The sequence below is a fragment of the Amia ocellicauda genome, chromosome 3, assembly GCF_036373705.1.
Source record: "Amia ocellicauda isolate fAmiCal2 chromosome 3, fAmiCal2.hap1, whole genome shotgun sequence".
Lineage (NCBI taxonomy): Eukaryota > Metazoa > Chordata > Actinopteri > Amiiformes > Amiidae > Amia > Amia ocellicauda.
The window spans coordinates 10,680,856-10,700,242 of NC_089852.1; the positions used below are offsets into that span (position 1 = coordinate 10,680,856).

At 39.2% G+C, this 19,387-nt stretch overlaps 2 protein-coding genes across 3 annotated transcripts; one reads left to right on the plus strand and one right to left on the minus strand.

The window, feature by feature from the left end:
- Positions 1 to 1,549: 1,549 nt before the first annotated feature.
- LOC136747012 (cadherin-related family member 4-like) lies at positions 1,550 to 7,644 on the minus strand. Its single transcript, XM_066699967.1, has 13 exons — positions 7,558 to 7,644; positions 7,296 to 7,446; positions 6,985 to 7,076; positions 6,109 to 6,212; positions 5,655 to 5,785; positions 5,249 to 5,429; positions 4,811 to 4,961; positions 4,316 to 4,418; positions 3,563 to 3,766; positions 3,089 to 3,228; positions 2,568 to 2,709; positions 1,903 to 2,108; positions 1,550 to 1,687 (listed from the first exon to the last, which is right to left on the minus strand). The coding sequence occupies exons 1-13, from the start codon at positions 7,642 to 7,644 to the stop codon at positions 1,550 to 1,552; spliced, it is 1,830 nt and encodes a 609-aa protein (XP_066556064.1).
- Positions 7,645 to 12,583: 4,939 nt separating this feature from the next.
- Positions 12,584 to 18,373, plus strand: LOC136736585 (PAK4-inhibitor inka2). 2 transcript variants are annotated; one of them, XM_066698125.1, is made up of 3 exons: positions 12,584 to 12,654; positions 12,787 to 12,836; positions 16,943 to 18,373. In XM_066698125.1, the coding sequence occupies exons 2-3, from the start codon at positions 12,834 to 12,836 to the stop codon at positions 17,852 to 17,854; spliced, it is 915 nt and encodes a 304-aa protein (XP_066554222.1). In that variant the 5' UTR covers positions 12,584 to 12,654; positions 12,787 to 12,833; the 3' UTR covers positions 17,855 to 18,373. The 2 variants fall into 2 exon arrangements, with proteins under 2 accessions (XP_066554222.1, XP_066554223.1); XM_066698126.1 differs by lacking the exon at positions 12,584 to 12,654 and having other exon boundaries at positions 12,661 to 12,836.
- The last annotated feature ends 1,014 nt before the right edge of the window (positions 18,374 to 19,387 follow it).

A 19,387-nucleotide genomic window follows, 5' to 3' on the forward strand; every position in this document is an offset into this window, starting at 1 on the left:
ATGTACAGGCCCGTCTGAAGTTTGCCAACATCTGAATGATTCAGAGGAGAACTAGGTGAAAGTTTTGTGGTCAGATGAGACCAAAATCGAGCTCTTTGGCATCAACTCAACTCGCCGTGTTTGGAGGAGGAGGAATGACCCCAAGAACACCATCCCCACCGTCAAACATGGAGGTGGAAACATTATGCTTTGGGGGTGTTTTTCTGCTAAGGGGACGGGACAACTGCACCGCATCAAAGGGACGATGGACGGGGCCATGTACCGTCAAATCTTGGGTGAGAACCTCCTTCCCTCAGCCAAGGCATTGAAAATGGGTCGTGGATGGTATTCCAGCATGACAATGACCCAAAACACACAGCCAAGGCAACAAAGGAGTGGCTCAAGAAGAAGCACATTAAGGTCCTGGAGTGGCCTAGCCAGTCTCCAGACCTTAATCCCATAGAAAATCTGTGGAGGGAGCTGAAGGTTCGAGTTGCCAAACGTCAGCCTCAAAACCTTAATGACTTAGAGAGGATCTGCAAAGAGGAGTGGGACAAAATCCCTCCTGAGATGTGTGCAAACCTGGTGGCCAACTACAAGAAACGTCTGACCTCTGTGATTGCCAACAAGGGTTTTGCCACCAAGTACTATGTCGAAGGGGTCAAATACTTATTTCCCTCATTAACATGCAAATCAATTTATAACTTTTTTGAAATGCGTTTTTCTGGATTTTTGTTGTTATTCTGTCTCTCACTGTTAAAATACACCTACAATTAAAATTATAGACTGATCATTTCTTTGTCAGTGGGCAAACGTACAAAATCAGCAGGGGATCAAATACTTTTTTCCCCCACTGTACCTGTTCATATGATTAAATGATTAACATGATTAAAATGGTTTTATTGAATGTTCCCTGCTGCCTCATGAGTTACTTCCCCTTATTTACTCCTGATACATAAGACAAGCAAGTGATTTAAGTGCATGTTGTGTTAAAATTGTCAAGTGTTTCTACAGTTTCTTCATTCATGTTTTTTTTACTCTCTGCTGCCCCCCCTCCAAACAGCTGAACTCGATGAAAAATACTTCTAATTACAGTTAAATACGCCCTCTAGCGGTCGGATGAAGGGTTTACGGTTGTTAATAATAAATTCAAATTAATAGTTTGCTATAGATAGATAGAGATTGATAGATAGATTAATGTGTATGTGAAAATTGCATAATAAAAGCTCAGAAGTATTTTGGACAAAGTATTTACATTTAACTTAATACTCTCTGAACCTTTCACATACTTTACAGTTCTACTGCAAAATGTAATTCAAGTATTACATTGAATTAGAGTAGGAACTCACATCTCAATTAGAGGGTCCTTAGTCACATCTTGCACTGGACTTCCGCAAACTTTAGTGCTGGGGATATAAAACACACAAGTACAAAAATAGCTGTGATTGCACTTAAAAAACCTGACTATAGAAAATGTTTTTCTTGTTTTTCCACATAGACAACTTTTTGAGAACTGAACCAGAAGTGCACATTCTAGTTACAAGATGAGACTGAGTGGACGAAGGGGTAGTTACCAAACAAGGATCTTCCAGATGAGGAGGCCCAGACAGATCAGGACCAGAGCCCCAGTGACAGTCAGGACAGCCACAAACCAGATATCTGGCTCCCAGTACGTCTGCACTATGGTCACTACCTGTGGGGCCCTTGTCTACAGTTGAAAAATATGAGTGGAAAAATATGATTAGTGTAAATTATAAGTACCTCATTACGATAATAAGGCTTGTCCAAAGCTTTCAAAGCTTCAGAGTAATTCAGACCTCTCCTGTGGCAGCACAGTGCAGGAAGAGGCACCATACAGGACAGGACTATCTAAATCCAGTGTGAACAGATTCTTCTCCTTGCTCTGTCCCATGTTAAACCTACCGTGGTAGTAGTAGTGGTGGTGGGAACAGTGGTTGTCCATGGAATCACGTGAATGATCGCCACTACTTCAGTGGAGTGCTTGCCATCTGAGACCTCTATGTTCACCTCAAAGGTTGTGCGGTCAAATAACCCCTCAGGATTATAGGAGAAGATGTTTTTGGAAATGAGATTCATGCCGTTCAATGAAAAACGATCAGTCACTGCACCTTCATGGCAAAATAAAAGATGTAACGGTCAATTAATCTCTTCTAAGAAAACAAAATGCATTGTGTCTAACCCCTGATTACAAACTGACCAAGGAATGAATAATGAATAACTGAGTTTTGGAATAATCATAAAAATAAAAAGAAACAGGAAGTTACTAGTCAAATATCTGGCTCTGTTTAATAACAGCGATTTTTCTGTCCAATACCAAAAGGCAGCTCACTACAGTGTGAGATGCAGAGTAATAGTTTCTGATTTTGTTATTTCAGGAATACAATTAGGCTTCTTTCATAGTTAGCCATATCTCATATCTAACCTGTACTAATTTGTCTAAGTGAAAAGTGATTGTCAATAGAAAGTGTTCTTAAATAAAAAGGACATTTTATTTAATTTTGATCAAATCCCAGTCTAATGTATTTGAGGCTTTGAGAGATTGGTCCTCACTGCACAAAAAGTCTTACCATTGGTTATTTTTGCTGTTAACACATTGTTATCAATGTCCATGCAGCTCAGTGTGATAATGGGTTCTCCTGAAGCAAGTGTGGAGTAAATGGTTGATTCGTACAGAAATGGATTACAGACTGGTGGGTTATCATTGATGTTCTGTGAGGGTGGAGAGAGAGAAATGTACTGAATGTCAGACGATTACAGCTTCTATTTGATTGGTCTTTGGCTGTATCTTATTTAATGGAAATAGCACCATTTGTCGTGCCAAATTAGGGACTAGGGCACAAATATTCTCAGGCTGGATACAACACAACTTTGGAACACCAAATGATCGAAGTTTAAGAAAGAAAGAGAAACAAAACATTTCCTTTTCAACTGAGGAAAAACAGTGACTGCCATTTAGTTCAGATTGCCATCAAAAGATACTAGCAAGAGATATTGACTTTGCAAAACAAAGCACTGGTGAAATCTCGATTAAAACAAAGCTAGTGTACGCGTTTTCAGAGGGTACAGAGGTTGTGTAAGAGAGTAGAACCTGCACATGGATGGAAAAGTCTTCCGATGTACTCTTCTGCATGCTGGGGTCTACATCCTGGTTGTAATCCATAGCTTGCACCCTCAGATGGTGTATGGTCTGGTGCTCAAAGTCCAGGCTTCTTCTGAGGTAAAGTTCTCCTGTTAATGGTGAAAAGACAACAAATGTATGAAGATTTGCATAATAAAAAACAGAAACAATCCAGCTTGTTTCTCCCCACTAATTCCACAGCTGAGGTTCTGAATTGAGATCACCGACACACCATGAGGCCCCCGACTGGTTATACAAACCATAGTGCCTCTTGATACCTCTTCTCCTAATTAATCTTAAAAAGACACATTTTCTAAACAACTATGGGGACATTAACCAGTATCGGTGTAGTTATCCATAGACTTCATTAGTGTATTTTAATGCAAAACAGAAGACAAGACTTGGCATGTTGCAGGGAAATGACGATGGACAAGTGTGACTGACCGCTCTGAGGATCGATGGAGAAGCCTTCCCCATTGATGATTGAGTAGCGGATGGCATTGAAATCCCAGTCTCTGTCAGTGGCCTTCACTGCCCCAATCACAGCAGCCCTGGGTGTATTTTCATTTACATTGAACACAAAAGGACCCTGAAACTGAGGCTCGTACTCGTTGACGGGGGTCACCGTCACCAGCACACGAACCGCAGCTGAAACAGAGGCACATGAGTCAGACACGTAGGCATTCAATTTGAACACTTGACACATCTTATCAGAAGAGCATGCCACCACAGCAAACATTTGCAAAGCTGCAAATTCTAGGGATTGTCAAAATCAAAAATGTAAATCCCAAAACAGACACCCAAAATGTTCATGGTGATTCATTGAGAAAAATAGACATTGTTGATTCTAGATTGAGAGCTATGCAAGACTATCAGGATAGACTGTTCTGAGTGAAATAATATCTTGGCAAAGCCACAGGTCTGAAGCTGTTTTTTTTTATCAGCTGACACAAAGAGGAGCTTAACAAAACAGAGCAGGAGGCTCTCTGGACCTTGCATTCATCTCTCTCTGAATGGACTGGGGTGATTCCAAAAATCATACATTTAAAATTGATAACAGGGTTTGCAAGCAATTAAGTCATTCAACAACCATATAGCTACCACAATAAGGGAGAGAAAAATAATACAATTATTAAAAAGAGATTAAAAAAAGAGAAAGCAATAGGAAGACCAGATAACCAGGAGTGAACAACTTACTCGTGAGGGAGGGAATGCCACTATCATTAACTAAAATGGTGGCCTGGTACTGAAAGTTATTAAGGGCAATTGCAGCATTGTCATAATCCAGAGTGGTATTCACCTAAAAGATAAATGTGGGTTATATTAAAACTGCAATGGCTAGCCTTCTATTAAATCTAATTCCTGGAAGATATTACTATGACATTTATCTTTTCCTCTGTGCCTTTTTCATTAAATTGAAGCAGTATCCACTCTTTCAAGCTAAGTTTCTAACACATATGAAAAAAAGAACATTTGAATAGTTTAAATTGGGCCATAAAGGCTCTGAGGGGACTGCGACTAACAGCCACACCTTTTTAATCTTATAAAAGTAAAAAAAAATAAGATTCATTCTCTTTGTCAAAATGTGTTTTGCTAGATTAGTTGCCATACTCTTGTTTTATAGAAATTAATAATGTTTCTTGGCCCAGCGATGTTAACAAAAGGACCACCACCATCACACCAAAGACTAACCTGCAGCTGGCCATTCTGCAGACGGAACTTGAAAAGCGAGTTGCTGTTGGTCAGGAGCTGGTAATCCAGGGCAGTTTTACTGGCATCAGGATCGTAGCACTTCACGGTACCCAGAGACTTTCCCACTGCAGTTGTCTCCGACACCGTTAGCCTACAATGAAACACTTATTACGTTACAAATTGCAGTGCCGCCTCACACTGAAATCATCACACTTCTGGGACTATGAGAGGAATACTTATCAACATCGTGTTTATCTTTGAGGTATAAATAACTCCAAAGGGCTATTGTTTTTAAATCCCAGATCTGAATCAATCTCCTAATACCTTATATCCATCCCTTTCCAGCCATAATACAAAACTAGCATGCATCAGTTTGGTTTATTCTTCTGTCTATTCCACTCAACAAAGCCACCTGGGCTCAGAAAAAGCTGCTCTTACACCAAGACAGGGGGGAAGCAGAGAGGGGGGTATTCATTGACATCCAGCACAGTGATTGCTACAGTGGCAGTGCCACTGCAGAGGTCTGCTGTACTGTAGGCCCGCACCATCAGGACTCTGTACTGAAGCACTGGCTCCCTTTCCAGGTCAAGACTGTATGCAGTCCGGATAATCCCAGAGCCTGTAGAGTGAGACAGAGAAATACCGTTCAGCCACAGCCAACGAACTTATGTGGGTCTACCAAAACACGGACACAGGCTTCTGATTTTAAAAAGGCCACAACGAGAGTTATAATGTTAAAAACGTTTTTTTTTTTAAATTATTCTTGGTAGCAGTCTCTGATAAGATAATATCCTGTCCTGTTAGGCCACAGACAGCACAGTTACAGCCTGATATCTGTCCATACCTTGCTCAATGTTGAAATGCTGGTAAGCATCCACAAAATCATAGTGTATATTGGAGCCATTGCCAGTGACAGTTGCCACGTAGTCATTTTCCCCACTGTTCTCATAGATGGTGACATTCTGGGAAGGATTTCTTAAAAGTATAGTAGTTAAAAAATACAAAAAACATTAAACATTAAAATGACACATATTGTATACATTTGCCATATACATACAGAAGCCATTATGGTCTTTACAGTCTCAGAACTAATTAATTGAAATCACCCCACCCATTTAAATTTTTGTTGCTTTGCTGCTACATTTTTTATTAAATACATCATCATGCACAGCTGCAAAGTTCCACAAAGACATTGTGAAGAATAACGCAGCAGCAGAAAACCAGTCAGTTCTGTAATGACGGCCTTGTATTATCATCTTCAGAGCTTCAGCCTGGCTTCAGAAAGTGACTGTACTCACATAAATGTGAGAGGGTGGATGAAGACTTTCAGGACCTTTAAACTTAGTGTGCCGCTGCAGGATTCCCCTCCCTGGTCAGTGACGGTCACATAGATAATAAAATCCTAACGGGCAGAGACATCATGAAAATCAGGTTCCTCTCCCACTTCAAGTACTTATCAACCCTTATTACATCAAAAATTGAATATATACATATATATAACATAAGTACAACACGTAAAAAGTTAATGTCCACAACTTTTATATGATTGTTTGCTCTTATAATCTCAAGACTGAATTAGTCATATGGTTAAAGTCTACAGCAATGATAAAGGAAAGGCCAACTCACCCTTTTCCCATTCTGATAGTCAAATCTTTTCATAGCAATAACAGAACCACTGCTATCGATCTTAAACTGATCACTTAATGAATCGGGCAGGACTTGTGTAATATTGTACTAAATGAAAAGGGAGAGAAATGTAGATTTACTGGAAAAAATATTTGTCTACATTAGCAACCGTTAAGGAGACTGCGAATGTCTGCAGTCAGGAGACTCATTCTGATATATACTAAAAACAAGATCCCGGTTATAAAAAAAAAAGTGTTATCCATCCTACATCACTGATCCACCTGGATAGATTGGCAGTTTTCCTGTCCTTGACATCTGCCTTATTAATTGCTTAGTTAATTAACTAATTGCATACTTCAGAATTCCTTGCCATATGGTCAGCCAACCTGTATGAGAACTTTCATTACATCCACTGACACATAATCCATGCACGAAAATACAAACATAACTTCATATACACTAAGCAGAACCACTGGCTCACAACAACAATAAGAAAAGAAGCACACGTACAGGAATATGGAACAAATTACTCGAAGCCTTTCACTTACACTGAGCGTGTCATTTTGATCAGGGTCTGAGGCCAAAACTTGGTAAATCTGGGCTGGAACAGACAAGCTTTCTGGGACCTGGACCTCAGCACCTACAAAACAAGGCTTTAGATAGAGCACTACTCCAGTGGAAGATTTTACTGACATTTGAGAGAAGCAGGAATAAGGTCAGGCATTGTAATTGCCATCAGAGGACAGTGGACAGTCTCAAATAATAATGCAATAATGTCCCGGTCACACAGACTCAAGATGCTCTAGTGATGATATTGAAGTCAGTGAAAAAAAACATGAGCACCTGAAAGATCCTGTACCTGGAAACTGGAAGAAACATGTTGGTGGTTCATTGACATCTATCACAAACACATTGAAGTTCTCTTCCACAGTGGAATTGGCAGTGACCAGTCTGAGGAATATGGTGTAGATGTGCACACTCTCAAAGTCCAGTGAAGCATTGAGTCTTATCTGTGAGAAAACAACATTTGCTGACTTATTATAACAAAATTCTTATTTCTGGTACAAGAATGACAACAGACAATTTCTGCTGCAGTGAAAGGTTGAGGTGAAATGGTTTACCTCAACACTGAATATATCAGGATGCTTAGTCTTGCTGACTATGGGCTCCTCAAACACATTGCTGGGTATCACTGACTTGATCTGCATGTCAAAAGGAGAATCATTCGGCTGAATGTCAAACTTCGCCACAAGGCTTCTGGGACGGCTGTCTTCCCTGATTGTAACATTACTTGTAAGCGTCCTGAATTCTAAAGAGAATAATTGTTACTGACATTGTATTCCATAATGAGGTGTAATTTTGCTGTAAACTACATAGCTAAAAAAAATATTGATTTATTGTTAAGTAGTGGACATGTAAAGAATTAACAGAGAAATTCACATTGTGGTAGGCAAACCAGCCCATACCTTCTGAATCAAATACAACTTTAAATATGGCAGTGCTAATCGTACAAGAAGCTGGGTGTGTAAATGAAATGCACACTTACCAGGGTCACTCTGTCCCAATGCCACATCCACTGTGAATGAGGAGCAAAGTGTCTAATTAAAACAAGTTACTTTAATTTGTACAGTGATTTCACATTAGATTGAGCCTTTATCACCATTGCTCCTTTACTATCACAAAGACATCAGATTTCTCCAACTCAATTCAAGCTATTTATCAGCTTGGTAGCTCAGGTTCAAGGTGTTGATGAAGTTATCAAATACCGGTTACTTGAATAAAATAAAAAATAAAGTTAAAGCTGATCTAGGACTGTTTAATTTCTGTGTTCCTCATACTGGTTATCCATTTTTGGCTCCTGTTTTTTCTCCATGCCTTTATATTGACAGAATGTAACAGGCTTGTGTGTCGGTTCTGTGATACTTTTGGGAAAGAGAAAACATAACCCACTTTCGAATGCCTCTGAGACAGATTTTTCACAAAACAATCTGCAATGCAGTACAGGATAGCAACCATCACTTATGTTCTACATCCTGACTAACTGAAGAAAAAATGCTCACGTGGTTCATATATTATTAAATCAAATGTACAACAGAACCAACTCTGCTTACCTTCAAATACACAAATCTGAAGCAGAATGGGTAAAAACAGCCCGAAGAAAGACAAATGACCCATCATACGAGAGCTTCTGTACTGATCTTGGCCTTAAAGTCCAGCAATGCCGAAGTTCTTTTCTGAAGTGTTCCTGGAGCTGGAGGAGTGATGTTTTCTGAAATTGCCAACCAAGAGGGTTGCCAAGGGCCACAGCTTAAACATGTAATAAATCTCAAACATACCTTCTCAGCAAACACAATCGACCTGCAGTTCTCCCTAATAAAGAATTGTGATCTGCCTGGTCTTGTCTGGTACACAGTTTTTCTTTCTCTGGCACGGTCAAATGCAACTGATACCGCTGAGTTGGGATCATTGACAGCACACACTAGATCAGGTGTGGCGGTCCTAGGAAGCCACTGTCTGCTTTACACTTTTGTATTAAAAATGTTGTTTTCTTAATATACTGTCCTTTAACAGGTTACATGTTATTTGGGGTTGATGTATACAGATGCAGTGGAGGAATTCATAGAATTGTTAGATGAAAGTGACTGGAAACTTTATACTCCATTGCACCCTTTAATCCATAGAGCGTGTAAGGCACCGGCAAGGACAAAGTGAACTTATCAGAACTGGCAAAACCTACACAGACTCGACAGGCCGGTTTTGCACATAGAATATTGATTCAGAGTGTGACATTTGGATTTACAGGGTTATTTAATCACAGAGGAATTTCCACTTATCTGGCTTTATACCACAAAGAAGGCATGGCAGATCTGTTGATAAGCAACCACATATCAAGCTGTTTACCCAGTCAACTCAGCTAACAACACTGATGTAAACCTGAAATGTGCAATACTCTCAATGTTTAAAGACAATTCACATAGTTCTGTTTTAACCCACCCTTTAGTGCATAATCTGCACAACAAACAACACAAAATAAACTAAAAACTGAATAAATATGATTAAAACACTTAAATTGTCAAATTAAAAATCCAACAGGACAGCAAATTCTCTTTACTAAAGATTCTCCATTTAAGAATAAAGTGAACAGTTTACATTTCTGCATAATGTAAATGTGTCAGTTTATCTCCTGCAAGCGGTTATAAATCCTATAACCCTCTACCACTTACAAGTTAGAAAGCTCATAAATACATGATGATAGTTTAAACAGCCATAGGCCTACACATTGGAAACAATCAAGGCCATGTCATTTGATTTCAAACATGAAAACCAAAGCTTGAACCGAATTGAAGATAATTTAGCTGACAAACTTCTCCTAGTTAAAAATAAACAAATCAAACAAACAAACAACAAAATCAAATATAGACCATCCTTTGTCTGAGTATTATTATTTTTTAAGTATTTTAACACGTATTACTATAATAACTTATCAGTGTTTGACTGTGGATGTGTAACCACGAGGAAAAGTGGATAAAATACATTTGATGACCAATAAATCATGATTAATTCAAAAGACAATAGAAATAGAAAGTGCATCAATGAAGGCATGTATAAATGCAGGACTCCTTAAATATTTAATGGTAAATGTTTTCCATGAGGAATATAAGCTCTTCCACTGAAACCTGCTAGGTGGCAGTATTAACAAAGAAAAATCACAACACGCAAAAAGCATCCTAAAAACAAATCATCCATCCAAAAAATGTTTTGTATCATTACTTTCGTATCTTAACATTTTCTCTGTACGGTTTATTTTTTCAAACATTGTGGAATATTACAACTATTATTATTATTATTATTATTATTATTATTATTATTATTATTATTATTATTAATGTATTTCTTGACAGACACCTTTATCCAGGGCGACTTACAAAACATAAGCGCATAATATTACAACTAGAAACATATGACGACTGAACTATGAATGCAGAACTACAAATCACTGCAGTGTAGATCAATCAGCTCGATTAAGGCAAATACTTTATCTTTGTATGCAAAACATTTCGTTCTAATGATTCCTTGTAACCTTCCGTTAAACATGTTAACAAGTTGCCTAACATTTCTAAAGGCAATGAACCACTGTGGCAACTTTGCATGAATGCTTACTAAGCGCCTTATTTGCATTGTAAAATAACTATTAGCGAGCATGTTGGGAATGCAAAAGTGAATCGCAACACTGATGCCTTTTCACACTCAGCACAGCACCTTTGTGTACCTTAATGCAATGCCCTGCCAGCAACTAATCCGAAAGAAATTGCATTCAACTGCAGTCACTGGATGGGGGTTGAAAAATAAAAATAAAATGCAGACTGGGCTACAGCCAAAGCAGCTTCAACGTTGAAACACACACATGCACACATATTTGTTAGTGTGTTTAAAGTCTATACATTACAGTTTGTTTCTCTTTGCTTTGACAACATTTAAGTAATTTTAAACACATATCAGAATGACTTTTTAAATGTATTTTAAATGTGCATTTGTTTCAGGTACCATACATAAGAAATGTTCCCATACGAATATAGAGCACAAGTACAACTGTACTTTAATGTTAAGACATGAACGCCCGTCCGGCTGTTGCTGATGAAATGGCCGTGTCTCGTCTGCGCAGCGCGCTGCTCTCTGATGGTCACTTTCACTTTGGTAGATGAAGAAAATGTATCAGATCATTTTAATCAAACGAATGAAACTTGACAGATCGAAACGAGACTTCTATGTTAAAATAAAACTGGTCAATTACAGTAAGTATCACAATGTCTTGGAATAGAGGTCAGATTATAATCATGGTTTCCAAATAATATTACTCTCATTTAATTTCCCCAGTCTGGTCAATAGATTTTGAATGTTTGAATGCACAGCAATTCGGAAGCTGGTTTGGTATCATCTTATCTTGTTGGCTACATATGTCACTCCCTCCTTATCAATAACCAATTTGTTTTAAGGGGTTTATTTTGTACTGGACAGCTATTACAGAAACGAAACATGTAACTTGCAATAGCGGGAGAACACGGCACTACAGAAAACTGACAGCTCACAAGAAAGAAGTCAACTGAGCTAACATACATTATTTTGAATTCAGTTAAACGAGCCTCGAACAAAAGAAAATATAGTAAAAGCCGTGAGATACATTTGGCTGTATTGCAAATACTTACATCTGAGGCATATCCTAATCTTTAATCATTGATTACGTTGCACTTAAAACCTTATAAGACAGACGCTGCTTATTTTAAAACAGTTTAATAATAGTATTACATATCATAATAATGCAATGTATATACACATGTATATATAGGTACATATACATACACACCAACATTATTATGTAATATGGCAGCTTATTCTCCAGAACTGTTCAGCACTCCTGTATGTTTCACTTTTTATACCCGTTTCATTACACTGCTAACTCACACATTGCCAGACCTGTAACTTAATTGTGAATTGCCTTTATCTCACACCTAGGATTACACCCGCCGTGCCTATTACAACCAGGATGTATTTGCATTTATATTCACAGTATATTTTAACGTATGCACTTCTGTAATTTTGAAACTGTAAGTGTATTATGCTTGATTTCAAATATGGACTGTATTATTGCACTTCTGTGTTGATCATGCAACGGATAAGGGCGTCTGGCAATACATAAATAAATCAAAAAATAAAGTAAGGCCGACTATAAGCGTATGGCAGTATAAAACGTCATAGACTGCGCATATTACAACGTTGTCACAGTCAATATTGAAGTGCTTCCTTCAGGTCCGTTTTGAACAATTGCGCTAACTTATTTGGCATGTGTGTGGCAAACTCCGTATGCCTCTTTTGTTTGTTAAAAAACTGTACCTAACTGCCTATACCTGGGGTAAGTGAGGTAACACTGCTGCCAGCCCCTCTCCATGATTTCAAACCGAGCTGGTGCCACACAAATCCCCCACGTCACCTCAGGTGGGCGCCGACTCGGGCAAACGCCCCTGCGGCCCGGCGAGCGTACCTGCGCGGCGAGGTGCGCCGGCTCGGTGTCAGCCGCGCTCCTATTGGCTGCGGCGCCGAGGCTGCGCTCTGATTGGCCGGCAGTCACGCGCCGGGCAGTGGCCGCGCAGACAAAAGCGCTCGAGGCCGCCGGGGAGAGAGAGAGGAGTACGAGTCTGCGCTGAAGACGGGCACTGCTCCATGTAAGCACATGGGTTTCTTCTTCAGTGATATGTTACATTATTTTTCTTTATACACACAATAGCACTGGTTTAGATGATTTCCCACAATTGTATAATTATCAAAAAAATAATCATCCTTGTTCGCTCCTCCAGGAAAACTCATCGGATTGCAGCTGGTGTAGAGTAAGAAAAAGAGAGCAATGGTAAGTTGTTGAATATTATTATTATATGCCAGTTAAAGTGAATAATTCTGCTCGCCTTCTAAAGCCAGTGCATGTGGGGTTGAAACAGGAGTTGCAATGAAAGTCAGTTAGCGGAGCTGCAGGCTCAGAGCTGTCACTGTGGCTCACTGCTGTGCGCATTGTGGGGTGAGCTGCCATCAAGTTATTGACGGGAAACAAACTTGTATGCAGCAATCATAAGCATTGTAGTAACGTGTGGAGTTTTACTTATTAGAACCAGTTACAATAATAGTTTAACTTGCATTATTAGCACATTATTCGCAAATAGTTTTAAGCAGAGGCGTATCTATTATAATGCGTATTCCAGCGACACTGCAGTATACCGACAACGTTCATTTCCTGACTTGCAGATTAAAATAAATACATACAAATAACTTTTACAATCAGATCAGTGGATCTATGTTTATTGCAGAACAGTGACTTTTTGTCTGGTATACGGAGAAACATCTGGTCTCTCCACACAGTTGAGTACAAACGTATTCGTCCACTGATGGAGACGCTTAATCGTATTGACTTTGCCACTGTATGACCGAGCTTTCTGTCACTGCCCCGTGGTGTGATGTTTTTCTATGCCATGTGTTCGTGAAAATACAACCAAATGGTGCCTTTCATTGCAAAGCCTTACATTTCCCTGAAAGACAGAATAAAAGAGCAACTGTAGCATCTGTAGTTTCTTAACACCTGGGCGAATCTATAGAGATGGCTTTCTTTCCTTACAAGTCATTTGAATTTATTCACCTGGTAGAGAGGAACACTTCTGCAGAACAAACGTGAAGGTTTACTTAGGGCTATCATTTCACAGAGAACAAACTGCAATTAGGAAACCAATTAAAACACTTCTACTCCAGTTCCACTGTTTATTAGGACTTTCTCTGCAGTTTGGACGTCAAATAAGATTATATTTTGTATTCTACTATTTGAAATGGTCTGATGTACTTACAAGGAGGTCAAGGGGCATGGACTTGTGAACGTGCTGTTTGTAATGGTTATTTACCAGGAATGAGTACTGAGATGAAAGTGGATTAGCATTAATAAGTGGTGCTGCTTCTTCTACCACTGACAAAGTTCAAACAATTACAGGTGCTAGACAGGCAAAAGTATTGTTAAAACAAAGAAATTTAACTCCTAGGGTGGAGTGCATGTTAAATAATTAAAAAACCAACAAAACAACAACACAAAAACTTATATAAAGTGGCATATATACCTGTTTTAAGCAACTTGTTGGAACAGTTAGAAATAGGAATATATACACAATTCTGTCAGCATTTAAATTACCAACACGTTAATATAATATAATATTACTATTTGCTCAGGAAGTGATGTAAGCTATTATCAATTCCTTTTAACTGAAGCGTGATAAAGTGACAAGGCAATGCAGTTCTTTATATCGCTGTACAGGACCCAGCGATTGGAGATTTCAGTATGCATTCTTGAGAGTTCATCTCTTAACAAAAGAAGTTAGTGTTCTAACATTCCATCTGTAATTAACTGTATATAACGATGAAAGCAATTTAATGCTGAAGGCCACTGGAAAACATACAAGAACCGCTCTCTCTAAATATTTCAAGATGTCCCTGAAAGCAGAGCTTATTTCGGAGTTTGTCATGAAGCTATCAAGCTAGGAGACTGGAGCAGCGGGTTCCCTTGGGGGTATAAACCTGCCTTATAAGTTCATGTTTAGTTTTAAGAGTGTGTCAGTACCCTAAACCTGAAAAAAGTGCAGAAAGATTGTTTTGAAAAGATCACATTATTTTTCTTGCCTTTCCCCACATTATCCCTCTCTTAAAGAATCCATCTTGGAGCCAAACAGTTAACTTTTCACAGCTGTGATAACAGCCATTCCAAATACGCACTGTTTTCTTACTTGCATGTTCACTCTAGAGGGTATAAAACAGGGACATATTATATATTTGGGAAAGTTACTGGCATTCTGTACTGTGCTCAAACACACATACAGGGAAATACTGCATAGTTCAGAACTATCTAAATGTTAAAAGCTAATTAATGTAGAATTGATTAATTCAAAGTATATATCAATGCAAGGCCACTCTTTGAATGTATGTAATGCTAGTCATAATAATAATTATAATACAGTTTTTAAGAAATATTTAAAGAAGCCTATATGTCAGAGTTCAGATGAAAGTGCAACAGCATACTCTTATATTACTTGGGATTTTGTCATTTTTTACATGGAAAGTTTTGGTAGTTCCTTGTTTCAGCATACAACAATCAGTTACCATTAATGATAACTGTCACATTTAAGAGTCAGTGCATGTAAATAAGACTAAGGAAAACCCATACATTTATGGTACTGCACTCATCAAGTTAAACATTTTAGGAAGGTGTAGTTGGTGGAGTAGTGGAACGTGGAACTTTCTTCCCCCCCACACTCAACAATTGCACTATTGAATGTTCCCTTTTGGCTATGAGATCATTTTTTCCCAATTTTTCTTTTTTTAAAGCTTGCGTATGTATAGCTGCATTCTTATTGGTTACACGTGTCCATTTCTAACAAACTTCAGCATCTTATTGGGATAATTAAAACAGATGTATAACTTGGCAAGATGTGTGACTAGTTCAAATTGTCAAATGAATGCACTCTGAGCTGCCACAGAATTGTTTTGGCCAATCTCCTGAAGTTCCTGTGACTCAGTGAAAAGGAAATGAGTTCTCGTGCTCCTCTGGGTTACAGCGCTGTTACTCAGCCATCACTGTGCTGGCTTTAGAAGCTGCTTCCCTTATGACTTGTGGTCATATACTACACTATACAATGCAGATGCTCGTATTATTTCACGGTCATTAGGAATCTGACAAAAAGTGTTAGAAACAGTTGGAATTGGTATCTAGCATTAAAATAACTGTCATTGTCCAACACAGACAGACACATTTTCACATTTTCTAAAAGTCAAAATTAATAAAAAGGAACAAGACATTTCAACCTAAGCAACAAATCGGATGTAGTACTATCAATTTAGGTGTATGCACTGTAAAGGCCTTTTAGTTTACAGACTTAGAAGTTGAAAAAATAAATAAACACATTATAAACAAATTAAACAACTACTTTTTTGACATGATGTTGACAGACGTGGTGTTAATAGGGAAGATTGCTATTAATATCTTCTTCCAATATGTATGCATTTCTTTAATTTCTTGAAGTACTTTTTGTTTCGATATGTGGGAAAAAGACGTTTGGAACAGGTTCTTTAACTGACAGGGACATGGGACTATGTCATCGAAAGGGCAGGCTCTGTGTGTGGGAATAAAAAGCTTGAAGATCAGGTCCCTGTCCTTCGATGGGCATGGCATTTCTTGTCAGCAGTAGTGTGACTCTTCTGAGTCTGTCTGGAAGTGAAGGTGCTGCTGTGGCTGATGATCGAAACTCCCAAGCAGCCGCATGTTCGGCCTGCAAGTCTGTGCCTGTCCGGTGAGCTGGGGAGAGGCTGTAGTGCTCTCGTTTGACCCAGTGAACACACACAATGATAACAGTGCACATCATACACTCGCTCTTTCACAGATAAAAAAGGAAGAAAGAAGGAGTTTAACTGGCGCTTTTATTTCGTTTTAAGTAGCATTAGCCCAAGATCAAAGCGGCTTCTTTCATCGTGTTGCTGTGAGTTGTGCAATTGATTGTGTAATGATCCAGCACAGGAATGAAGTGGATAAATGCATTTACTATTGCCACATGAGGAAGGAGGAAAAAAAAAAAAGCTCTAAAAATGCTAGACTTCTTTTTAGACCTTTTTGCAGACAGTTTTGCAGGCAGTGGCTCTGTGGATGAAATGTTAACACAACCTTTCTGTGAATGTTATGAACACAAGACTGGCAAAACAAACTAAATAGGGATCTTACATTAAAGCGATCCGGGTTGAGGGAATGAGTATTTGTACAGATATTTTAAAATAAAATGAAGTTTCAAACTTTTTCGATTGAACATCACTTCTTTAGACAAGAATAGTATGAAAAGTGTTGTGTCCACATGTTCTGCCCCCCCCCTTTTTACCTACCCATGTTGTTTTATGGAGTGAGCGAGTAGCGTGCGACTGACCTGCGTTTCTTCTCTTCTCTAGCTGTGTTTGCGCGATTCTGGAGACTGCCTGCGGGAACAGATGCAGTGTGTGATGAAGACACTGCAGGACCTGAAGCAGATGAGAGGAGGGTATCAGGTGCCCACCCGGCCCACGCTGGCAGCAGTGCGGGGATGCCAGCAGAGGGTGATGCAGAGAGAGCGCTTAGCCCGGCTTCGCATCTCCGAGGTGTCCGAGTCCAGTACCTATGACTCTGCCTGTTGCCTAGCAACCACAGTGGAAGAGGAGACTGGCAGCCGGCTGGCCGAGGGCTCCCCCAGCAGCGAGAAGAGCCTGGAGTTTGACTCGGGCTACTCTGAAGCCTCCTGGCAGGACGACGTTGTGGTTCTTCGTAGGAGCAGGAACGTCAGAGTGTCGTCGGCGGCGTGTCTTCGTACCAACAGGGCTCCCAGCGGGCGTGTGAGACCCAAATCCACATCGGACGCTTGCCTGGAGCGCTGGACCTCGTTTGAGGCCAGCGACCCCGAGGACTGGACCACCTCCCTTCTGACCAGGGGACGCAACCGGCAGCCACTGGTCCTGGGAGACAACAGCTTTGCAGACTTGATTGAGAACTGGATGGACCTACCGGATTGCCCAGACCCAGTAGAACTGAAGCCGAACCCAGGGAGACGTGTGGCCAAAGACTTTTTGTTGAACATGAGGCGCAAACTGTCTGGGATGTCAAAGAGCACAGACGGGCGGGGGAAAGCTGTGGACGCCACAAGAGCACACAGGACTGGAGCTTCCAATCGCCTCTCTTGTCCAGTGGGTTTCCAGGGCCGAGTGCCTTTCTTCCACCAGTCTCACACAGGACTGCATGAAATGGGAACAGACTTTTACCAGTTTACTGAACTCATGAAAACGGGCAGCCGGCAGCCAATCATCTGCAATGACATCATTGGGTATATCTGAAAGACTTCACAGCTACATCCTCATCAGTTCTCAGTGCATTACTTCACCTTTGACAGTATTTTATTTTATGTATTTCATATCTGTTTTGATAATAAAGCATTATTTTTTTTACTAAAGAAAAGGGCTTTTGTTGGTCATTGTGATGTATTTATCTTTAATGAAGATGTGTTTATATATAATATAATCCTTCTACTTCCCAGCTTCTTTCAGGATCTCCACTATGGTGGTTTTCCCATTGTTTTTCTTTATGACCACATACACACCATGGCTGTCCTATTTTAGCTTTCAATCGATAAAAAATATATTGTCCTCAATCAGATGCTCTGGATTGATAGGCTTTATTATGAAATTGTGATCAAGCAAAATACTTCAGCCGAAAATGTGGTTTTATAATGGCAATTCTTGTGGATCTAGAAAATAAACATTGAAAACTATTAAGCCAACTTCCAATAAGCTTTACATTATATATGGATTAGAAACGGCTGTAGAGGGTATATAAATAAACTTTAGAAAAAGGTGGACAGTGCTACTTAGTCCTTTTTTTTTATACTATATTTTACTTTATACAGTACAATCTGCCAGTTATAAGCCAGATGTTCTACAGGGTTAATAATAACGGTCTCCTTTTTAAAATGTTTTATTGTAATTTTCTTACCTTATGCAGAAAACAATGACATTTTGTCCATTCAGCATATTTGGAAATATAACTGCCCTTTTTTGGCTAGTTCCTTAGCCAAATATTTGATTTAACATTGCCTAGATTTTTATTTTTATTTCACTGTGGAACAGAACCATCTTATTTTCCAACAGTGGAAAAAAACACCTAATGGGTAATTTATTCCTGGGAACATTTAATAGTTTCAAAACCTGAAAACTTATTTCCCTGTAGAGACCCAAGCACAGCTGTAGAAGGTAATACTAACAGTCATTCCCATCTTAGAGTACTTGTACTTCTCTAGTCACCTGATTTCAATTATTGTTCTTGAGAAAGTACTGAGGGTATTAGACTGATCCTTGCCCACAAACTTGTAGGAAGGATCAAAGGAATATCTGACTGTTATATAGGGAAAAAAAGACAACTGACAGGTTTAAAACTGGGGTATATATATAATAAAGCATAAGACATCATAAGATGCTGAACAGCTGTGACTAAACCACTGGCAGTTATTTTTCATGGCGTTATTGAAAAGCAGCTCTCACACAAATATGGCGTACACTACAGAACACCACAGGAGACAAATAAGAATAAATAACAAAAACAAAATAAGGGTGAATGTGAATAATGTATAACATGTTATGCAGATTGATGTGGCCCTAGACAGATGCAAGTTTTCCAGATTAGGTTCGTATTTTGAGGGGCAGCCCCACACAATACAATACCAACTACTCACAGGGAATTACTTTATTTTCCATCTCAGTACCAAGCGTATGCAGGGAGATTAATGATGTGTATGTGTGGATAACAAATTGGATCACAATATCGAATCACATCAGTGGCTGTGCTCATGGTCTTACAATGTGTCTGGTGCAGGT

Coding starts and splice junctions, on each gene's coding strand:
- LOC136747012 (XM_066699967.1), bottom strand. CDS start 7,644: ATGCAGATCAAGTCAGTGATACCCAGCAATGTGTTTGAGGAGCCCATA. Junction 4,962..5,248: donor TGCTTCCCCCCTGTCTTGGT/GTAAGAGCAGCT, acceptor GTTTCATTGTAG/GCTAACGGTGTCGGAGACAA. Junction 3,767..4,315: donor TGGCATTCCCTCCCTCACGA/GTAAGTTGTTCA, acceptor CCTCTGTTTCAG/CTGCGGTTCGTGTGCTGGTG.